The sequence below is a fragment of the Parus major genome, chromosome 2 (genome assembly GCF_001522545.3).
Source record: "Parus major isolate Abel chromosome 2, Parus_major1.1, whole genome shotgun sequence".
Lineage (NCBI taxonomy): Eukaryota > Metazoa > Chordata > Aves > Passeriformes > Paridae > Parus > Parus major.
The window spans coordinates 69,201,957-69,220,863 of NC_031769.1; the positions used below are offsets into that span (position 1 = coordinate 69,201,957).

General features: G+C 41.5%; 1 protein-coding gene across 1 annotated transcript in view; it reads right to left on the reverse strand.

The window, feature by feature from the left end:
* The window catches only part of CDH20 (cadherin 20), a 118,975-nt gene that overhangs the window by 14,501 nt on the left and 85,567 nt on the right, over positions 1-18,907 (reverse strand). Inside the window, exons 3-8 of the mRNA XM_015619552.3 lie at positions 16,302-16,596; positions 14,469-14,588; positions 11,170-11,337; positions 9,122-9,309; positions 4,365-4,618; positions 836-972 (exon numbers count right to left, since the gene is read on the reverse strand). Of these exons, the coding sequence (XP_015475038.1) occupies positions 836-972; positions 4,365-4,618; positions 9,122-9,309; positions 11,170-11,337; positions 14,469-14,588; positions 16,302-16,596 (1,162 nt within the window). The remainder of the gene's footprint in view (positions 1-835; positions 973-4,364; positions 4,619-9,121; positions 9,310-11,169; positions 11,338-14,468; positions 14,589-16,301; positions 16,597-18,907) is intronic.

Here is an 18,907-nt window from a genome sequence, read left to right on the forward strand (position 1 = left end):
AGCTATTGCCACCAAGCTGCAGAAAAGCTTCTGTTCCTCACAGATGAACTGAGATCCTGAGCAAAAGCTATGTGAATTGAAGGAATTTCAGGTGAAGACTAAGTGAACCTTTTATTTGCTTATGTATCAGAAGTTCCTTTATGAAGCTCACATTTGTGAGTATTTCAAACTCAGCTAAATTTTTCATACTGACACTATGAAATGAGCATCTCCTTCTTACAGCCTTGAAAAATACCGACACAGATGAATCTGGAGCTGAATTTTAGCTCATTGTAAAACCCAAAAGCATAATGAGTTCAGCATACTCAAAGATCCCAAAGCACTCTGGCCCAAATTATTTATGTAGCAAGCAGATGGCGATGTCATTTACTTGCTGCTGAACCAGAGCAGATTTCAACTAGTGACCTAGCAGTGTAGGATCACTGCTGCCTACCAGTCCCTGCACCACTCAATCCTCCCAGGCAGGACTGGGAGCTATAGCAGCTGTGCAGCCTTTGCAGTATTTGCTCTAGCTGCCTAGCCCTTCTGAAGTGAGAGGACTCTGCCAGAAACACATCAGAAAGAGTTTTAAATAAATCCCTGGGATGCTAATGAATTGAAAAAGAAGGACTCTGCCTTTAATTGACATGCTTTAAGCCTCCCACCACCCTGTGAAAATGAACATAAAAAAATAAATAAAATGCAGCATTTGCTTGTTGATGTCAGAGCAGCAATTCACTTAATGTGTCTTCCCCCTCAGTGCATAACAATATGTGAACTTTGAATTCAGGTCTCTCAGCCTGCTTTGTCTACTGTATCTCTTTGTATCTCTATGTACAGTCTGCATTCTCCTTACTCAGCTCCATGGCCAACACTGTGATGTTGTGCCAAGAAATGTCCTCCCGGTCAAGAGGTCTTGCAGTCATCAGTGCTCCTGATGTTATGTCAACATAAAAGAACCGTCCTGGATCACTGCTCCTGTCAATCGAGTATCTGCAAGAGTACACATGAAAAAATATTATGCAACCCTTGTGAAAATTGTGTGCTATAGCCAACAAAGTATCCCAACAATGGGGATAGTGTTGTACACAGCAGATCCACATTCTTCCACAACCTAGTTATGTGCTCCTTTGACTTGCACAGGTACAGAGTGAGATGCTGGAAAAAGTTCACATGGCTAATGGCATTTAAGAGTGAGTATTATTTGAATTGAGGTGAAATACAGGAAGATTTAGAGGAATAAGCCTCAAAGTAAGGCACAGATCAGTGCAGGAACATCTGTTCTACAGAGAAAATCTGCCAGTGAGGAGTATAATTTCTTTTTCTAAGATAAATAGTTATGCCCTGTCCCTAGGCAAATTCAGACAGGATGAAAATGGCTTCAGATCAGCTCATTCTCTGAGCACAAAGGTTGATGAGGAGGAACCGGTCATGTCCTTGTTCTTCCGTATTCTCTCCTTCTTTGGGGGAATAAACTCCACCTGCATCCTGAAGCATGCTACTGATGGAGCTGTGTCAGCACAAGGGGAGTGATGCTTGGCTTTCTCATAGCATCCAGTCACAAAACCTGCTCCCTCTGTGAGGCTGATTCATCATAATTACTGAACCTGCCTGACCAATGTCATGTCAGCTCAGTGCTGGGAACCAACTTCCTGCACCTGTGAATGGGGGATTGTTGTGGTGCCTGCAGGCCAGAAAACCTGGGCAGGGAGGCAGCTGATTGACAGAGGTCACTGCAGTGCTTGGTCAGAGGGACAGCTTCTCAGGGTGTGTAAAATATTCAGTATCCTTCACAGGCATCACCTTGCTCTTAAAGGCACTTAGTGCAAGCTGCCTTCCCAGCTGACTCTGAGCACGGTAAGGGATACTCTGGCCAAAGTCACACACAGCCCTAGGTAAATGTCACAGCCTAGAACAGAGCCCACATTTACTGTCCTTTTTGTTGGTTCTTTCATCAGAGTGGAAGGAAATTAAAGGCATTAGTCACAACATACAATGAACAGGGCTCATTCTTCTGAATTTTCTCCTTTCAGCATGAATGTGTTCACTGGAACAAGAATAAGAGCCTTATCTTTATATAGGGACTTACTAAACCCAGATATAAAATTCTTCTGCACTCTTTTTCAGAACAATCAAAGAGGAAGGGATGGCAGGTTTGTATCCCTTTCCTTCCCAGCCCTTCCTATCTCTTCTTAAATAAAGAGATTTCTCAGGCATTTAATTTATTTAGACAACAACTATGAGTGTTCCTATATTTTGGTATAATAATTATTCTTGTATGAGGGCTATAAGAAGAATTTCTCTCTGACATTTTAAGGCCAACGAGTATCTGAAATTGAATATAGCCTTGTGGTTAGTGGTTCAGAATTAAGCACCAGTGTCAAGAGGCACTTTTTCTAGATTCTCCAGCTAAGTTCTCTTGTTAATGTACCTGCTCCTGCACACTTGTTTCCACTGTACTATTTAGATAATGTTCCTGAATCATTTAACAACAATCATGGCATACTTCTAGCCATCAGAATTTCACAGTGTAGGAGTTGGGTACTGGATGCTGAGAAAGTGAGGATTTGAGCCAAATCACAGTTTAAATTCCATATGGATTTAAGCTTGTGCAACATAGTATGTATCTGGGTTTATTGTCTTTCTATCTTGCCTTGCCTTGTGCAGCGAAGCCTTGCCCTGTTCAAAGTGAATTTAGTCCAAGCTTAAAACATTGCCAGACTGATACTGCACTGTGTTGGAATGAATGGAGGAGACCGCAGAAGAGGCAAGAACTAATTCTTAGTATCTGCATTTTAGATAGCCATTTTAGATAGCCTTACAAATGGTATTTATTCTTACTTTTTTTTCTTCTGTTTCTTTACCTCAGCATGGGGGGAAAGGAGGGAAGGAATGAGGGAAGAAAGGGCAGTGGAAAAGGAGGAAGGTGGGGAGAAAAGAAGAAGGAAGTTGTTGAGGAACAGAGTTACAAAAGGGTCCGTACATATTTAATTTTTTAAATTATTTTAATGTATCTTTGTTGATGGATTCTGTGCTTTATAGAGGGCTGTTCATCAAGGGCAGCCATTGCAAAGCTCTGAAAAAGACTAAGAAAAATCTCATTAAAAATAACAATGATCAATTCTACCCTATGATAGTCCTCAGAATTATTCTTATACTATTTTAAGCAGATTAGCAGAGAGCTGTTTGCATTGCAGGGTTTGGATAATGTCAGACAGTAATCAGCAAAATAGGATGTGAGTGGAAAAAAGTTTAGGGTAATGAAATTGTGATGCAGACAGTATAATAGTTTTACTGAGGAATTTGAAGCAATGTCATGAGAAGTATGATAACCTTATAATGTAGGCAGAAAAGATAGGTATATTAAAGTAGCATAGATGAAAAAAATAATTAGACCAGCAACAGGGAGTGCAATACCATTAAGAATAACAGGCTTTGTGTCTGCTCAGATCTCTCTTAGCTGAAGCCCACAGAATTGCTCATTTAGATTTCACTTTCTTCAAAAAATCCTAATATTCAATGTTTCAACTCCCTCCTGTATTTCCCAGGACTGCTCCTAAACACAGGCATCTCAGAAGCTGGACTAATGCGCAGGTAGTCGAACAGCAGGTCAACACCCAAAACTCTCAGATGAGAGGAGCAGCCAACCTGCTGGGATAATAAATGTGCATTCACTGGTGGCTTCTGCAGGTAGTGAAAATCTGTGTGGGATGGCTTCGGAGAAGAACAGCCTTCTCTGATAAATGGGGCTGGCAGTGGCTGGCAGCCACTATGGAACAGAGTGCTATGATCACACAAATTTGCTTCTTTGGCTCCTGGCTGAGCTGCAGCTATGAAGCTCCCATTGCTGTAAATATACCTTTGCCTTTCTTACTGCCTTATGGGAATATGTAGCTCTGCATCTTTGACCAGACACTAGATAATTTAGAAGTTTTTGAATATTTATTAGCATGCATTCAATCTACTCCAGAAGTAGCTGTGTGTTAGACCTTGTTGACAAGGGCAAGCTTTGAAAGAGAAGGGGGAGAAAGGACGAGCAAGTTGATCACCTTGCCACAGGGATGGCAGCAGGTTCTCAGTGATGCTGTCAGGTTTTGTGCCAGCAAAGGCAAGATTTTGGGGTTTGTTTTTAATGATGTTTACACTATCAGGACATGCCTGACTGGCTCATTGCAAGGCTTGATACAGATGTCCTCCACAGCACAGAACCAGGGGAGCTCCTGCATTGCTTTGACAGAGCCCTCGGTGTGTGAGGTCTGGTTTGCTAAACCCACTGATGATTACTGCTGCCTGGAAAGACGGAGAGTGACTCTCACCCATCACTGCCCCACCAACCAGACCTACTAAGGAGTGCTTGTGGGTCAATACACAATGAGAGGACAGACCTGATGGAGTTGTTGGTCACGTCTGGGTCCTTGGCAGAAATTATCTGTATAGTGGTCCCAATCTCCACATCCTCAGGCACTTCCACAAAGTAGATGCTGGGCTCAAACACAGGAGGCTCATCCACATCCTCCACACTGATGTGGACAGTGGTGGTGTCACGGAAGGGACCCAGGTTCAGGAACCGCATTTCCAGGTGAGGGTTGGCACCCTCTACTTTCAGGGTGTAACTTTTCTTGCTCTCAAAACTTAAAGGCTGAGGGGAAAAAATGTATCTACCATCAGGCACACAGAGAGCCATATCATTACTACTTTTAATTTCAAGTGCAACAAAGATAAAATATTTGCAGATGCAGAAAAAGCATTGAAAGATAGTAGTATTAAAAATGGCACTGTATACTTTTCCTATCTTTTATTTGATAGTTGAGCTGAAAAGGCCAGGAGAAATACTTGCAGATCACTTAAAATACATATTCTTTCATGCTTCTTGCTCCAATGAAAATATAAGCAGCCACCACACCACACACAATACATTGCATTGTAATTCACACAACCTGTTTTATGCCACTTTGCAGAAAGTACTTGAAGAGGGAGACAGCAATGGGAGCACCTGAAAATAAGGCAAGATAGTTGGTTCCTCAAAAATGGACACAGTGGCAGGAACAAGGATGCTCACACAGGAGGTAGAGGTCCCAATTAGCATCCTCTTTTTTCCCCTGAGGACACTGGAATCTTGTCTCCAAGAGCCCTGTGTGCCTAATTAATAAAGGGCTACAGTTAAGGAGCAGGGAACATGGTCTGCCTCTCTTGCAAGTTCTTATTCCAGTTTTTATCTGAAATCCAACTGTCCTAGAAGTGAGGTTTTTTCACCTCCTCCTTTCAGTAAGTGTCCTAAATATGGGTTCACCATCCAGGTGTGATGACTGCTGGAATTTGAATCTGCTCCTTGCCTACAGAAGTTCAATTTCAAAGCAGTTTAATTATAAATAATCCCTGATATCTTCCTGTGGGAACTCTTCGACTTCATATGAAATGTGAAATATTAAATACTCAAGTATTATTTGAAGCAGGGAGTGAGAATAGTGTCCTTTTCCCTATTCCCTTTTCCCTTCTCTCTTTTCTTTCCTTTCTGAGACAATGGATAAAGAGTGCCAGCTTCCTCTGTTAGTAGTTACATAAATTTGATTTCCTATCTAGATAAAACTGCTTTTTTGGATATAGAAGTAACTAATACTGACACTGAACCTCTCAATAAATAAATTTTTCATCTCCCATCTTCTTTTCACAGATCCCTGAAGAAAATGAGGTGTCTCCAAAACCTTCTTAGAAATGAGTGAAAAATCCCGTATTTAATGTGCTGCTTGCCAGTCTTGGTAAGAGATAACTGTAAGGATTTGACAAACCAGAAGAATAGTATGGAAGGATCAGTCCAAAATATAAACAAAATGTCACCAGATGAAGCAACTCACAGAGGATACAGTCAAGCTGTAGTCAGAAGTTGCAAGCAATTGTGCTGTGATTAAATGGTCACAACCCTTGACTTGAATAATCTGGAGAGGCCTGATGCTGAAAACCAGCACAGCTGAGTTCCCTTAGCTTGCACAGATTCTGAGTGAGACAAACTTTGTACCAGGAAAGAAATGGCTAATCTCAGGGTCACTCAGTGGGGCATACCCCTCTTTGCTATATGAATAGTTTCCAAAAAGAGTGGCTTTATTTGGACATAAGGATTTGACCCTGGAATTACCACACACAGCAGCAGTTCATTTAGACTGCAGTAAGATGTCTGCTGTTCCCATCCAACCTCTTTGCTTCTTCTATTCAGCTCTTTCTCTTTGAAGACCAACCACTAGACTGACACACGGAGATGGGCAGGAAAATAAAAGAGAAGGAAGACACCAAAGCAATTGGAAGTCAAAGGTGCAAAGGTCAGTACTGTGGCAGTAAAGTTCTCCTTTGCGAGTCATAATCCATTTCTTTCCTGCCATGCTCAAAGCTGGCCAGTTCTGCAGCCATGAGGTGTGCATTAGTTTAAACAGCATCAGCAGAAAATTTCCATGCTCAGGCATGGCAGCAGTGTGTACTATGGACCTCAAAACACCTTCTGAATTCAGTCAAGTCTTCAGTACTTGTCTGCTGCTGCAACAGCCTCCTTCTTCAGAAGTGGAAACCTTGTAGTGACATATCAAAGCTTATGCTTTCACAGTAAATTACCAGCACTGATACCTTGCATAGGAATTCCTGACTAAAGACTGGCATTCTTGAAATTGTAAAACTGAAAATCACTGTATAGTCTGTGGTAGCAGCTACAAGCAGGTGATCTAAAACTTGCTCCTGCTGCCTTTAGTTCCACCAGGTACATCAGTGACTACTGCAGGCATAGCACTTGTCAGCAAGGGGTTGGTGAAGTCTAGAAATGTAATATTCCTGGCTGCAGTCATTACTGTCTACCAGTTGCATATTTATGTGCTGTAAAAATAGCAGTAAGATATCCACAGGACCAAGCAACAATTACTGTCCATCTGGCAAGAAATGTGCAATGCAAAGGTGCCTAAGCATGTACTAAGAAAGAGGCCATTATATTAAATTGTTTCCCACATGAAGAAAACTGCATGAGAAACACTGCATACACACTAAAAAGCGAAGTTTTTAAAAAAGCAGTTAAATCAGGGACACACCTAACAGCTATAAAACCCAATTATGTTATTAAAACACATAAGATCAAGTTGGAAAAACGAGAAAAATCAGACAAGTGTGCTAGACCATCACATTTTTGATGCTCCTCTTTGACTTCATTGTCAAAGATGACTTTCCCTCTTGTTTTTCTCCTGTACTAATATCTCAACACTACTGTCCCCCTCATCAGATTTGTCTCCCATGGGTGCATTCAAACCTCCTCCCAATGCTGGTCCCATGGGGAGGGCAGGCAAGTTGTCATCTCCTGTGAACTTAGCATGCTGCAAAACACAGCCAAGGGGAGAGGCAGCCCATGGAAAATGCTCCTAGTCCTTGTCCTCCTTCTGCCAAGTGCTGACACAGGCACTGAGAGATGGGACCATGCACGTGGAATTTAGCAAGACCCACTATGAGAAAGTGATTGATCAGGCAATGTCAGGGGAGGAAGGCAGGACAGGACAGGGCTCTTTTGTGTGCTGGGCTGGCTGGGTAACCCACAACACTGCCTTCCTTGGGCAGTGCAAAAGGGAAGGAGGACAAAGAGGAAGGTAGGGTGAGCATCAGTCTTCCAGGCAGGGAGCTTGGAAGGAAGTGTAAATCTTGAGGAGGTGCTCAACATTTTGTGGAACTAGTAGGCTGTGATAAGTAGCCACAACACTACAAACAACAGTCTTGTCAGTAACTGTCAGTTCTGGCTTTCTGATGTCCATGTTAGAAGTGTTGATTATTTTGCTTGGGAAATCTGTCAAGAAATGTTAAAGGGGAAGTTTTGCTTATTTTTAAATAAGATTTCATTCTTGGTTTAGAAATCCTCTCTCCCCTCTCCCCTCTCTCCCTGTTTTGATATCCTTTTATATCAACACCAGTTGAATTTAATTTTGGTTTCTTGAGTGGATTCAGAGGACAACTTTCCCAGTGTGTTTGGCTGTTGATAATCACAGCATTACATAAAGCTAGACATACATAAAATATCACAAATATTTATGTACAGTAGGTGGATTGAGCAATATGTACCTGATGCCAGTACATATCTGATATGATCGATACCACACATTTTATAACTCTTCTATACATACATGAACATGTAGCAAAGCTGTATTCATATTAACAAAGGTCAAGCTTATTGACAAATTTACTCCACAAAAACTATTTTCTTTCATTGATAAATGAGTGGAAAATTACATTAGAGTTTGAATTCAACATCTATTTCATTCCAGAAGATATGCTTAACTTTAGGGACTAATATGCACAAAAAATAGAGCTGGGGAAAGGTGACCATAAACACATGCTTAAATGCTTTGCTGTAGGGCATAGAGGCTTGCAAGGTCAAAGCTCTCCCCTGTATTGTTCCATTTTAGTGCACAATTTAATCCCAGGCCATTTAAATGGAAACTATGCTTTCTTATTAGTGCACTAGATATGCTTAGCCAGAAATATGGTTACAATTTCACAACCTAGAAACAGAGTTGAACTTCTAACATTTATGTAAGATTGTAGAACAAATATCCTATAGCAGGGAGCCTAAGAAAAATACTCGATGCCTTCCTGCATAGCCTGTGGTACAGAGTACCAGCAGTTTCACAGCTGCCATTTTAGAGACAGCTTCCTCTAGCCTAATTAGCATTTATGGATCTTCAAGCAGCAATTAAAAAAAAAACAACACTGCCTGGGTTTTATTGGTTTATAAATAATTCCAAGGCATGCTTTATTATTGTTTGTGGAACACCAGAGTGAAAAATATGTACAGTTCAAATGCAAATATTGATCTAATTTCTTGCATTGTAGGATAATTAAGCTACAGAGAATATTTAAATAGATAAATAGGGAATCAGAGCATTCCTTTGGTGGGAAAAGACATGTTTATGCTAATGCTGTTCCCACTTTATAAAGGTTGTTCCTAGGAATGCAGTCTGCTTTCATATTTTAGCAATAAATGTTAAAGAAATTGTGTTTTACAGCCAGAAAGGGGCTATTGTCACGTAATGGGAACCAAATTACGGCAGACATAAGGGAATATTCCAGATATAAAATGTAACCAGGACTGTTAGCCATATAAATTACTATAAAAAGGAAAATTTTTTACCTTTCTCACAGTGATGATGCCAACTTGGTAATTAGGATCAGTGTTAATATCAAAGACATCCAGTCCATCTCCATCCACAAGGCTATATTTCATCTCTGCATTAATGCCTTCGTCCAGGTCTTTAGCAACCACGCGGCCCACGGTGGAGCTGATGGGAGCAGACTCCAGCACACTCATCTGATAATGCTCTGGCACAAGCAGCACAGAGGGAGAGAAGAGAAAAAACAGGCTATGAAGAGGAACAAAAACAACCGCAAAGCAATGTAAAGAGTGGATGAGGGAGGCCACAGCATTTCATGGCCTGCAGCGTCTGTAGTACACGTCCCAAAGCTGTGACAGCAGTGTGATTTCCTGTAAAAAGCCACAGCCCAGCTAAATTTCCTGGAGCAGTTTTATTAAGGTATTTGTTACAGCAACAGGTTTGTTGAATGGGTTTTTTTAAAAACAGCAATACACCTGAAGATAGGAACTTCAACTAGAAAAATAGGGCAATTAACACCAGTGCTGTTGCAGCCATGATATAAAGCAGGATATGGAACAGATTTAATAGGACAGGCATCTTTTTATTAGATCAGTTTGTACAGCAGGAATAAACATGTGTTTTGAGCACCACAAATCCTTTCTCAAGTCCCTACAAACTTCTTTTCAGCCCTGAAGAAAGCTCAGGAGCTTGCCTGCATTTTCAAATTTACCAGCTACTCTATTAAAATGTATTGCCTCTCCCTAAAAATACTGTCTTGAGCACATTTGTTGCATTGCTAATTTTCTTAGCAGCAAGACTGGGGAAAGAGAAACCTGCTATTTTAAAAGAGTATTTTGAAAATATAAATGTTGCATCTAAAATACTTATCTGGCATCATGCTTTGTTTCCAAACCTTCCTTGCTGCATTCCCTCTATTGACTGCACCAACTGTTAAGCTTTACAAGACAGAATAACACCTAGGATGAGGTTTGATGAATTGTAATTTTTCTTAATCAAGAGTTTGATATCAGTTACAATTCATGCCACTTTCAAAACACAGTTGGCAATGGTGTGCTCAAGAAGTTGCTCTAACAGAAGAACAAAAGTGGAAGTTGAGATTTGTTGCTGATCTTAGTAGAACACTTTGATTTAGCAGTGCAACATGCAGAAACAGATGGAGAAGAAGAATACCAACAAAAAGAACTGCGGGAGTTTGCATTACTCAGCTAAATGAGGAAAATGTCAAAACCAAAAAGGGCTTGAGATTGATTTACGCTACTAAAAGAATCAGTTTTCTTTAAAAAACCCAAATTACATCCCTTGAAAGATTTAGTCCAATCAAAACTGAAAAGCTTCTTTTGAATTTTTAATGGCAATATAGAATTATGTAAATAAATGTGATAAATAGAAATCTTACAAACAAAGAGCAAAATATTGCAAATCTTGTTTTGAAATTCACTTTTGTAAATACAAAGGAATGTTTCTGATAAGAGTGTAGTTGCTATTTTTGCATCCATTAATTTTGGCTATTATATATCTTAGGTTTAACTGCATTTTGCCAAGGTTTAGATGAACCTTTCCTGTAGAACAGCCTGTATGACAAGCCACTCCACACTGGCAGCACAGCTCCCAGATGCTCTCCCACTGTGGCTTGCCTGGAGTGTTGAATGAATTATCTTTCAACTTCCAGCACCACCACATGTCCCTGATTTGAGAGACATCCTCTGGAGATAGGATGAAAAGATAATCAGAGCAGCTATTAGTAGCTAAAGGCAATGGCCACGAGCAGTCTAAACACAAAAGTTCTCCTTCCTACCTTTTTCTGTTAAATTAATTTCCCATCCTTTAAAAAAAAAAAAAAGCGTTGTTTTTGATAATTTTAGAGGTCAGAAACTTTTTCTGAAAGGCAAAGTGTTGAATAATTCTTTTTGACATTTTTCTAAAGGAGAGTTCCATATCAAATCTGCAATTCTGCCCATCTCTAGTCATCACTATCCTGAGTTTGAAAATGGCTGTCATGAGAGCAAACAGCAGACATAAAACTCAGCCACCCCTTTTTGCCTGTAATGGCTCCATGGGTACTCACTCTGCGGAAATCTGGGTGGATTGTCATTGACATCAGAGAGAGTGATGTTGACTGTGGTTGTTCCAGCTAATCCTCCCAGCTGTCCACCCATATCCTTGGCCTGGATAATCACTTCATAATATTCTTTTGCTTCTCGGTCCATGTTCATTAGAGCTGTTCTAATTAAGCCTGAGGTGGAGGGTGGAAAGGCATTTGGGGAACAAAAGAAAACGGCAGTTAGAGAACACACAAAGAGGGTGAAGGGCTCCTGCTCCTGCATCCTATTCCCTGTGTCAAGAACGAGATCAGGCTCTGCACTGAGTCCCACCTTTCCTGGCGGAGTAAAACTCACCCAAGTGGAATCTAGGTTAACAGAAGGTGTGAATTTTAGAGAAGTCAATTAAAATGCATCAGCTCTGGGACAGGCTGCCTGTTCAAAATTAAAATGTTGCCTTCCAAGGAAAAGCTTTTTGGGAACAACGTGCTACGTCGAATTAAGGCCTTGCTCAGGACGACTATCTCTTCACAAAAGCTGGAAGTGATGTTCTTTGCTAAAAGATCCATCAAGACAAGTTCTCCTGAGCACGCAGTCCTAGAGACCACCTGGAATGAGCCCGCGGGCTTCGCTCGTGTCCTTCGGGACCCGGGGTGGGGCTGCGAGTGCAGAATGTCAGGAGACGCCGCCGCGCCCGCTCCGGAGGGGCCACCCTGCTCCCCCAGACCGCAGGGCATCCCTTGTCCCTTCCCTTCGGGGTAACACTACTGCGAGAGGACATGAGGTGGCAGCAACACTTCTCTTACGGAGGCTGCGAGCGCCGGCCCGGGCAGCGCCGCCGGTGCCGCGGGGCTGCCAAGCGCTCCCGCTGTCCTCGCACGGCTCCGCGTCTCCCGGCTGTCCGTCCTCCAGCCCTTCCAGCCCCACCCAGCTCTCACATCTCCAGCACCTCCAGGGTACCCCATCGAGCAGCCGGCAGTGCAGCCCGGAGATAATCCCTTGCTAGCGACACGTTTGGGATGCCCCTCGGGGTGGGGGCAAGTGTGTCAGTCTCAGGCACCATCCCAGTCACACGGCTCAACACGCAGCACTTGCACATCAGGACACTATTAACTTGATTGATCTGCATTTAGTCTTTATTTTTAGCAGAAAGACAATGTATGCGTTTAATAAAAAGCAGTAAAAAGATATTGCGTTGGCAATTATCACTGTGTGTGAAGGGAAGAAAAAGCGACCCGTACGGAACAACTTGCAGTGCGCTATTTTAATCTTCCTGCGTGGAGTCCTTGAGTCCCATCCTACAAAGCTGAGTGCCTCCTTTAATGTGCTGTAGTTCCTCAGCTCCCATGGATATATAAATAAGATACGAAAATACTTGGCATTTTGGGAAGTATTTTCTCCATATATAAACACTTTGTAGGGAATTTCCACTCTTGGCTTGACCTAAAAAAAGACATCAGTGCCTAAACCCCAGGCTCTGCCATGCCTATCCTTGGGGCCTCCGGTTCCTAGGGGAGGGCTAGTCCAGGACACTGAGACTCAGAGCCCAATCAGGTACCCAGAGGTGCAGCAATGCAGAGCAGGGAGCATCCGATGCTGCAGCACACAGTCAGTCAGAAAAGAAATGCTAAGGATGGTGGTTGAACATAAAACCTGTCCTTAGGGCTATGGGAAAGGCTATGGCAAAGGATAAGACCCTCAGGTCTTCCAAAGAAATGTACTGGAACCATTTCTTTCACTAAACTGAGTGAGGTTTCTGCTTTTAAGAAAACAGTAAAGAGCAGAGGTCATGTCCTTTGTTTTCTATAACAGCGAGATGGTTTCTTAGGAAGCGGGAGACTTCTTTTATCTTCTAGGGGAATATGATTGTGGTCAGGATGTAAAAGTATTTTGGAAAAAGGGAGGAGGGGGCTTTCAACTTTCTTTTGAAGTTGTGTTTTCACATAGACACTTGTTCAGCACCTGTGAGGACAGTGACAGAATAGGAATAGGAGCACACCTCTGGAACCAAGAGAGTGTGTTGGAAAGTAAATGGTAAATACTCCAAATGCTACTAGAGGAGGAAATTTTGTTCACTATTGGGTGTTTTAATCACTATCTATCAATACAAAGGAGCTGTTGGTCACTTATGCTCTAGCATAACATTCTAGAAGAATGTTAGAGCTGCAATTGTATTTTGTGAGCTACCAAATCCCACAGGTGAGTTTGCAGAGGGAAAGCTGATTACAGTGCTGTGCTTGTGATAGGGAAATGGCCTCTGCCTCACAACAGTGCTTACCCTAAATGGGAGTCCAATTGCTGGCTGAGACAGCTAAAGGCTGAGGCACCTCTGAGCAGGTCCAGAGGTGCAGGTGTAAGTGATTGGGGAATTTAATCAGAGGAGAAAAAGCCCTTTTCTGGGTTAAATACCCATAAAGTACATGATTTTGAACTTAAGGGCCTATCTTCTGTATAAGCTGCATTCTTGGGGTTAAATCTGTACTGGATCTGACCCTGAATATTGATCCTTTACTTTCTTAGGAATAATTTGATTGAATCAAATTAAAGCAAATCTGTGGTTACGCCCTTATTTGTCTGTGGTTGATTACAAAAGGAGAATTAGTAAATATAAACAAAGCTGAGAAATAACATGCCACATCCAAGTTTGTCTTTGGCTAGAACACCTGCCCAGTAAACTGCTTACTTTGGAAGAAGTTTATTCAGTGTTTTTCCTATGTTGTCCCCTAGGGCTCTGCAGTGACTACTGTCTCATGAGTTTCTGACCTTAGCACTATAGATGCCCTTTAGAAACTGTCAAAATCTGTCAGATTCCACTTTTGAATATAAACCTTGGATGTATAGAGAAAAGAGAGAGAGAAAGCAAGTGAAACAGAGAGGGTATCCCATGGATAAGTGTAAGGGTATTAACAAGAGCACCTTTAGGTAGAACTATTCCTGATAACTGCATCCTTTAGTTTGCACTTTCCAGTCCTGGCTGGTTGACAGATATGTTTTTTCCTCCTAAGCCTTGTTATCAACTAGATCTTTTAAAGACATTTTTCAGTGATAGAAGCCAGCAAGAGTATTTACAGCACCAAACCCATCCAGATCCTGAGTTGCAGAATATGGTCATGCAGAGGTGTTTATCACTGGAAAAAGCACGTTATTCTTCTGGAGCTCACTGCCACAGCATTACTTTACCCCTCGCACAGTGCTGCTCTGTCTTGGCTCCAAGCCACAAAAAGACATTTCTCTGACCACAGCTATGATGCACTGCCCTTTCTTTCTGCTTGCAACTTTTTCTTTTGGTTTTCACGCTGACTCATTCCCTGATGAAATAACATACCTGTCCGAGAGTCCACAGAGAAATATGGTTGTCCTTGGAGAATACTGTATACGACTCTCGCGCTGTTCCCATAGGTTGGGTCATCAGCATCTGTCGCTGTCACCTGGATAACAGAGGTGCCTGACAAAGAAACCATCAAGGTAAGACCTTGTGGGATAAAGAGCTGGCAGGAAAAGTACACAGTTCAAAGTAAATTGAAATGCCTAACAAGAGCTTTCCCACACTGAACTTTTTTCATTTGATGCTCGTACTGCTTGTGCTTATTGTTCATACGTGTAGCTCATTAGCACTAAAGGAATTAATAGGTATTATATCATCATGCTACTATAAGAAGATATAAAAGAGCAAATACTCTATGGACTGCAGTTACAGAATTGCTGAACTAACAGTACTTTGTTATGGTTGACAGAGAGATGGTAATTATATACTGCTTGCTTCTTTTCCCCTTGTCTTGATTTTAAATGTTATTAGGATGCAGCTCAAAGAAGTTCCATAGCTCTGCTGACATAAATAATGAACTGTTGTAGCAGGCCCACAGATGCTTTAAGTTGACTGAGGGATGGAAATCGTACACAAGCAGTGAGCATGAAGGGATGTATCTCTGAGATAATCTCTCTGTGGGACTGCAGTTTACATTGCATAGCCTAGAGATTATACACTACTTATGTACTGAAGTGCCTTTGCAACCCACACAGAGGCAAATATATTTCTTTTTTCAATTGGTTTTCAAGGTCTGCTTCCTCTGAAGCTAGTATGGCTTGCAGGTGATGTAATTTATCAAGAACAAGGTGAGGCACAACTGAAATATATTGGGATTTTGACTCCTAAAAATGTCAGACAATCACTTTTTGAATATATCTAGCCTTCTATGTAATGTTTTGTGTTACAAACAAATCTGATGTTACTAGATAAGCACTTGAAGAGAAAACTGAATTTAAGCTAGCCATTACCATTAAGAAACATTATTTCTGACTGGAACTTCTGTATTTGATGCCTCTCTCTAGCTTTATGTCAGCATAACATTGAAGAATGAGAAGATGAAGCTTATCTGTAACTTCAGGACATGAAATTTATAGGGTATTATTATCTCTGCAGTGATGTCACAGAGCCAAAAAGCAATAAGCAAATAAAGGCAACTCAAAAAGAAAGAAAAAAATGTCCAGAAAAACAATTTTTTATGTGATTATTTGAGTTCTTATATGGAAATAATTTCTCCTGACTTGTGTCAGGATATGAAGATAGGAAAGCTGCTGTTTTTCTTCTGCATTGCAATAACAGGAGTGTCTTCAACATGATCCCATTCTGTAAAAGTAGAGGGCAAATTCTGGTACTCCAGAATCTCAGGATTCACTGAACTTTGTTTAGTGCAGGCTTACATGACTTAGAAGGAGCTAATGATTGTTTTCATGTTTCCATGTTTTCAAGGGCTCCTGGACAGTAGTTGAGCTCTTAGTATGAACCTGATTAGGTTGCTAAGGCTGTGTTATTTTTGGGATGGTAATGGCTGTCTAATGGACATTATTATTTCTACCACCTGATGTCAGAGGAGAAAGGGCACTATGTCACTACAAATTGCCTAAATGTGGCATGCTTGAATCACGCCTTTTTTCAGCTCAGGCTTCCCTTGGCATGTTTTCTTTCAGAGGAGCCAATGCTGGTGTAAAGCCTGTAGTCTCTTTTCTACAGCAAGCAGGCACCCCAGGATAAACTCCTCTGTCCTGCAACTCCTGTGCAAGGAGCAGAAGCTGAGGTCAAGGAGTCAGGGAATTTGTGTTTTGGTGACCATCTCAAATTTGCTTAAAAGGGAAAGAGACTCCACAAAATCTGTCTTACCCACAGGTGACATTTCTGGAACAGAGGCTACGTAAGGTCCATCCAGGAACTTGGGTTCATTGTCGTTGATGTCTTGGATTTTGATGATAAACTCTGACTCAGGTTCCATCGGCCGGCCCGTCCGCCTGTCCAGAGCCTGCGCTCTGAGGGTGTACTGTGACCTTTCTTCCCGGTCCAGCCGCTGAATGGCATGAATGTCCCCTGTCGTATCATCAATTGTGAACACAATACCAGCTCCCTCTCCTGAGAGGATGTATTTGATCGAACCATCTCCCCTGTCCATGTCAGAGTGGAGCTGTGGAAAGGAACATGATTCAATTAGACCATGAGCTGGGAAAGCAGCTGCTGAGAAACCACTTAGGCACGTGATCATCTTGAGCATTCTGGTCTCACTGTCGGGACTCACAAGCTGGTTTTAATGAACTCACTCTGCTCAAAGAGGCAAATAGTAAAGTCTGTATTGCATAGTCGCAATTAAAAACCCTCTCCTGTCTTGTTTCTGCATCCACAGCTGTGCCAAGAGAAAAGGCAGAGGCACCCAAACAGGAACAGGCTCTGTGCCTTTTTGGAATCTCACTCAACATAATAATCATCTTTTGCCTTGTTGCAATGGCCATTGAGAAGATTTGGGATAAAGTGAGGTCAGCAAAGCTGCAGACTATGCTTGTTCACATGGCTTAAAAGGAGTAAAATACTACTAGGGGTAGCATAATGTTGGGGAAAATAAGGCAAATCTGTTTGGGATCAAGGGGAAAGCAGAATGGGAGAGTTACGTAGTAAGTGTTATGATTCAGAAATATTTAATTTTTTTTTCCATTAAATTTTAGTAATAAAATTAGTCTGGATCCCTACATTTTCAGGAAGGAATATTGTCAAACAGTACGTAAGGAAAGCAGCAAGAAACAGTTGCTTATGCCCATGGCAGGCTATAGAAATGAGAACCATCCCAGATTTCCTAGGAAATTAGCAAACAGATTTATTGCATGACTGCTAATTACCTCTGAGCAGCCACAGATAGCTGTGAATGCAACAGAACAGAGCAAGAGTAAACACAGTTTACTTAATTATAATCTAAAACAGGGAAACACATCATTCTGGGGACAACATTCTGTTAAACACCTGGTTCCCATGAAATACTGGAATGACTATCAAAAGCAATCAAATTGCTTAATTTCACTCATGCTATGAAAATCCACAATGGTATGCTCATACTTCCATGCTTTTGAGGAATAAAGACCAATGCCCAGTGGCAGCAATCCTTCAGAACCGAAAGACATGAAAGCAATAGACTTGAGGTGCAATAATCAAAATGGTTCAGATGTGAATACTGTTTTCCAATGTTATTATCATTGTGGGAGATGAACAAAGGATAAAAAAAATACTTAAAAAAAAAGTAGTGGAAGTGGGCTAGATTCAATTAAGCACATTTTAAAATGCATACATGAACAAACCATCTCAGAAATACGGTCAGAAGTAGGTGTGTTTAATGCTTTGATGAGCTAAAAGGTCAATCTTGGAGGATGGGGCCAAACTTAGGTAAATATTTTTACTGGAGAGAAAAATCTTAGAATAATAAACTGAATATATGAACACAGGATTTGAAGAAAGAATCCAAACAGAAATGGATAATTTCTGTCAAAAAGTAGAAGTCACACTTTGTACAATTGATTACAGACTATTATCTCAAGAAAGAAAGAAGAAATCTCATCTCTGAGCTGTTTAAAAACATAAAAAAACACATACAATAACTTATTACATAGGAAAAGGTTTAATAGGAATGTGGACAGAATGACTTATCTGACCATAGAATTTCTAGGGCCAGTGAAGCAGGTCCTCAGCTGTTTTAGGACACACAATCCTGTTGACTGGGGAGTGGAAAGACCTTTTCCCCCAGTGAAGGGTCTGGTCGGGAGATGCTCATTCTTTGAAGGGTGTCCCCCTTACTTTCCTCTCAGGTAGGTCACAAGACCTATGCAAAACTTGGACCCACTTCTGATTTTAGGGCAGAGTGCTTTCAGCTGAAGTGGGATCCTGTGGTTTTCCATGGCATATCCCAGCCTGCAGACAGGTCTGTATGGAGGTGGCCCATGGACTCCAAGTGACTGCTAGGCAGCGAGTGTTAAGGGCAGCAGCACTTCAGTGTGGCTGCAGAAGCTAAAGGTGCAGGTTGTGACAATGGCTGTGTCAGGCCACTTCCTCCTCCTCTGCCTCCATCCCTGCAGTGGCTACTGCATCTGAGAAACAGCAGTATTTTGGATAAAAGCTGGCTGCTCTCAGGTGAGGTATTAACTGAACAGTGGAAGAACAAGCCCAGAAAAATTTGGCAGTGGTAAACAGTCAAATTTAGATGGCTGTCATGTGTATTAATTCACATGCAGGCACCAGGACTGCAAACTGGCATATCTTCAGGAAACACCATCTTGTGATTAATTTAAAAAAAGACAGTGGTTGTCATTACTTATCCTAAACACCCATAACTCAGAGATTATCACTGTAGGAGCTAGTAAACAGGATTCTTCCAGAAGGAGGACACTATTATAGCTTTTCAAATTGATTCAGAACCACTAAGCTACATCTTGGGCATTTGTTTTAGTGCATTAGTGCAC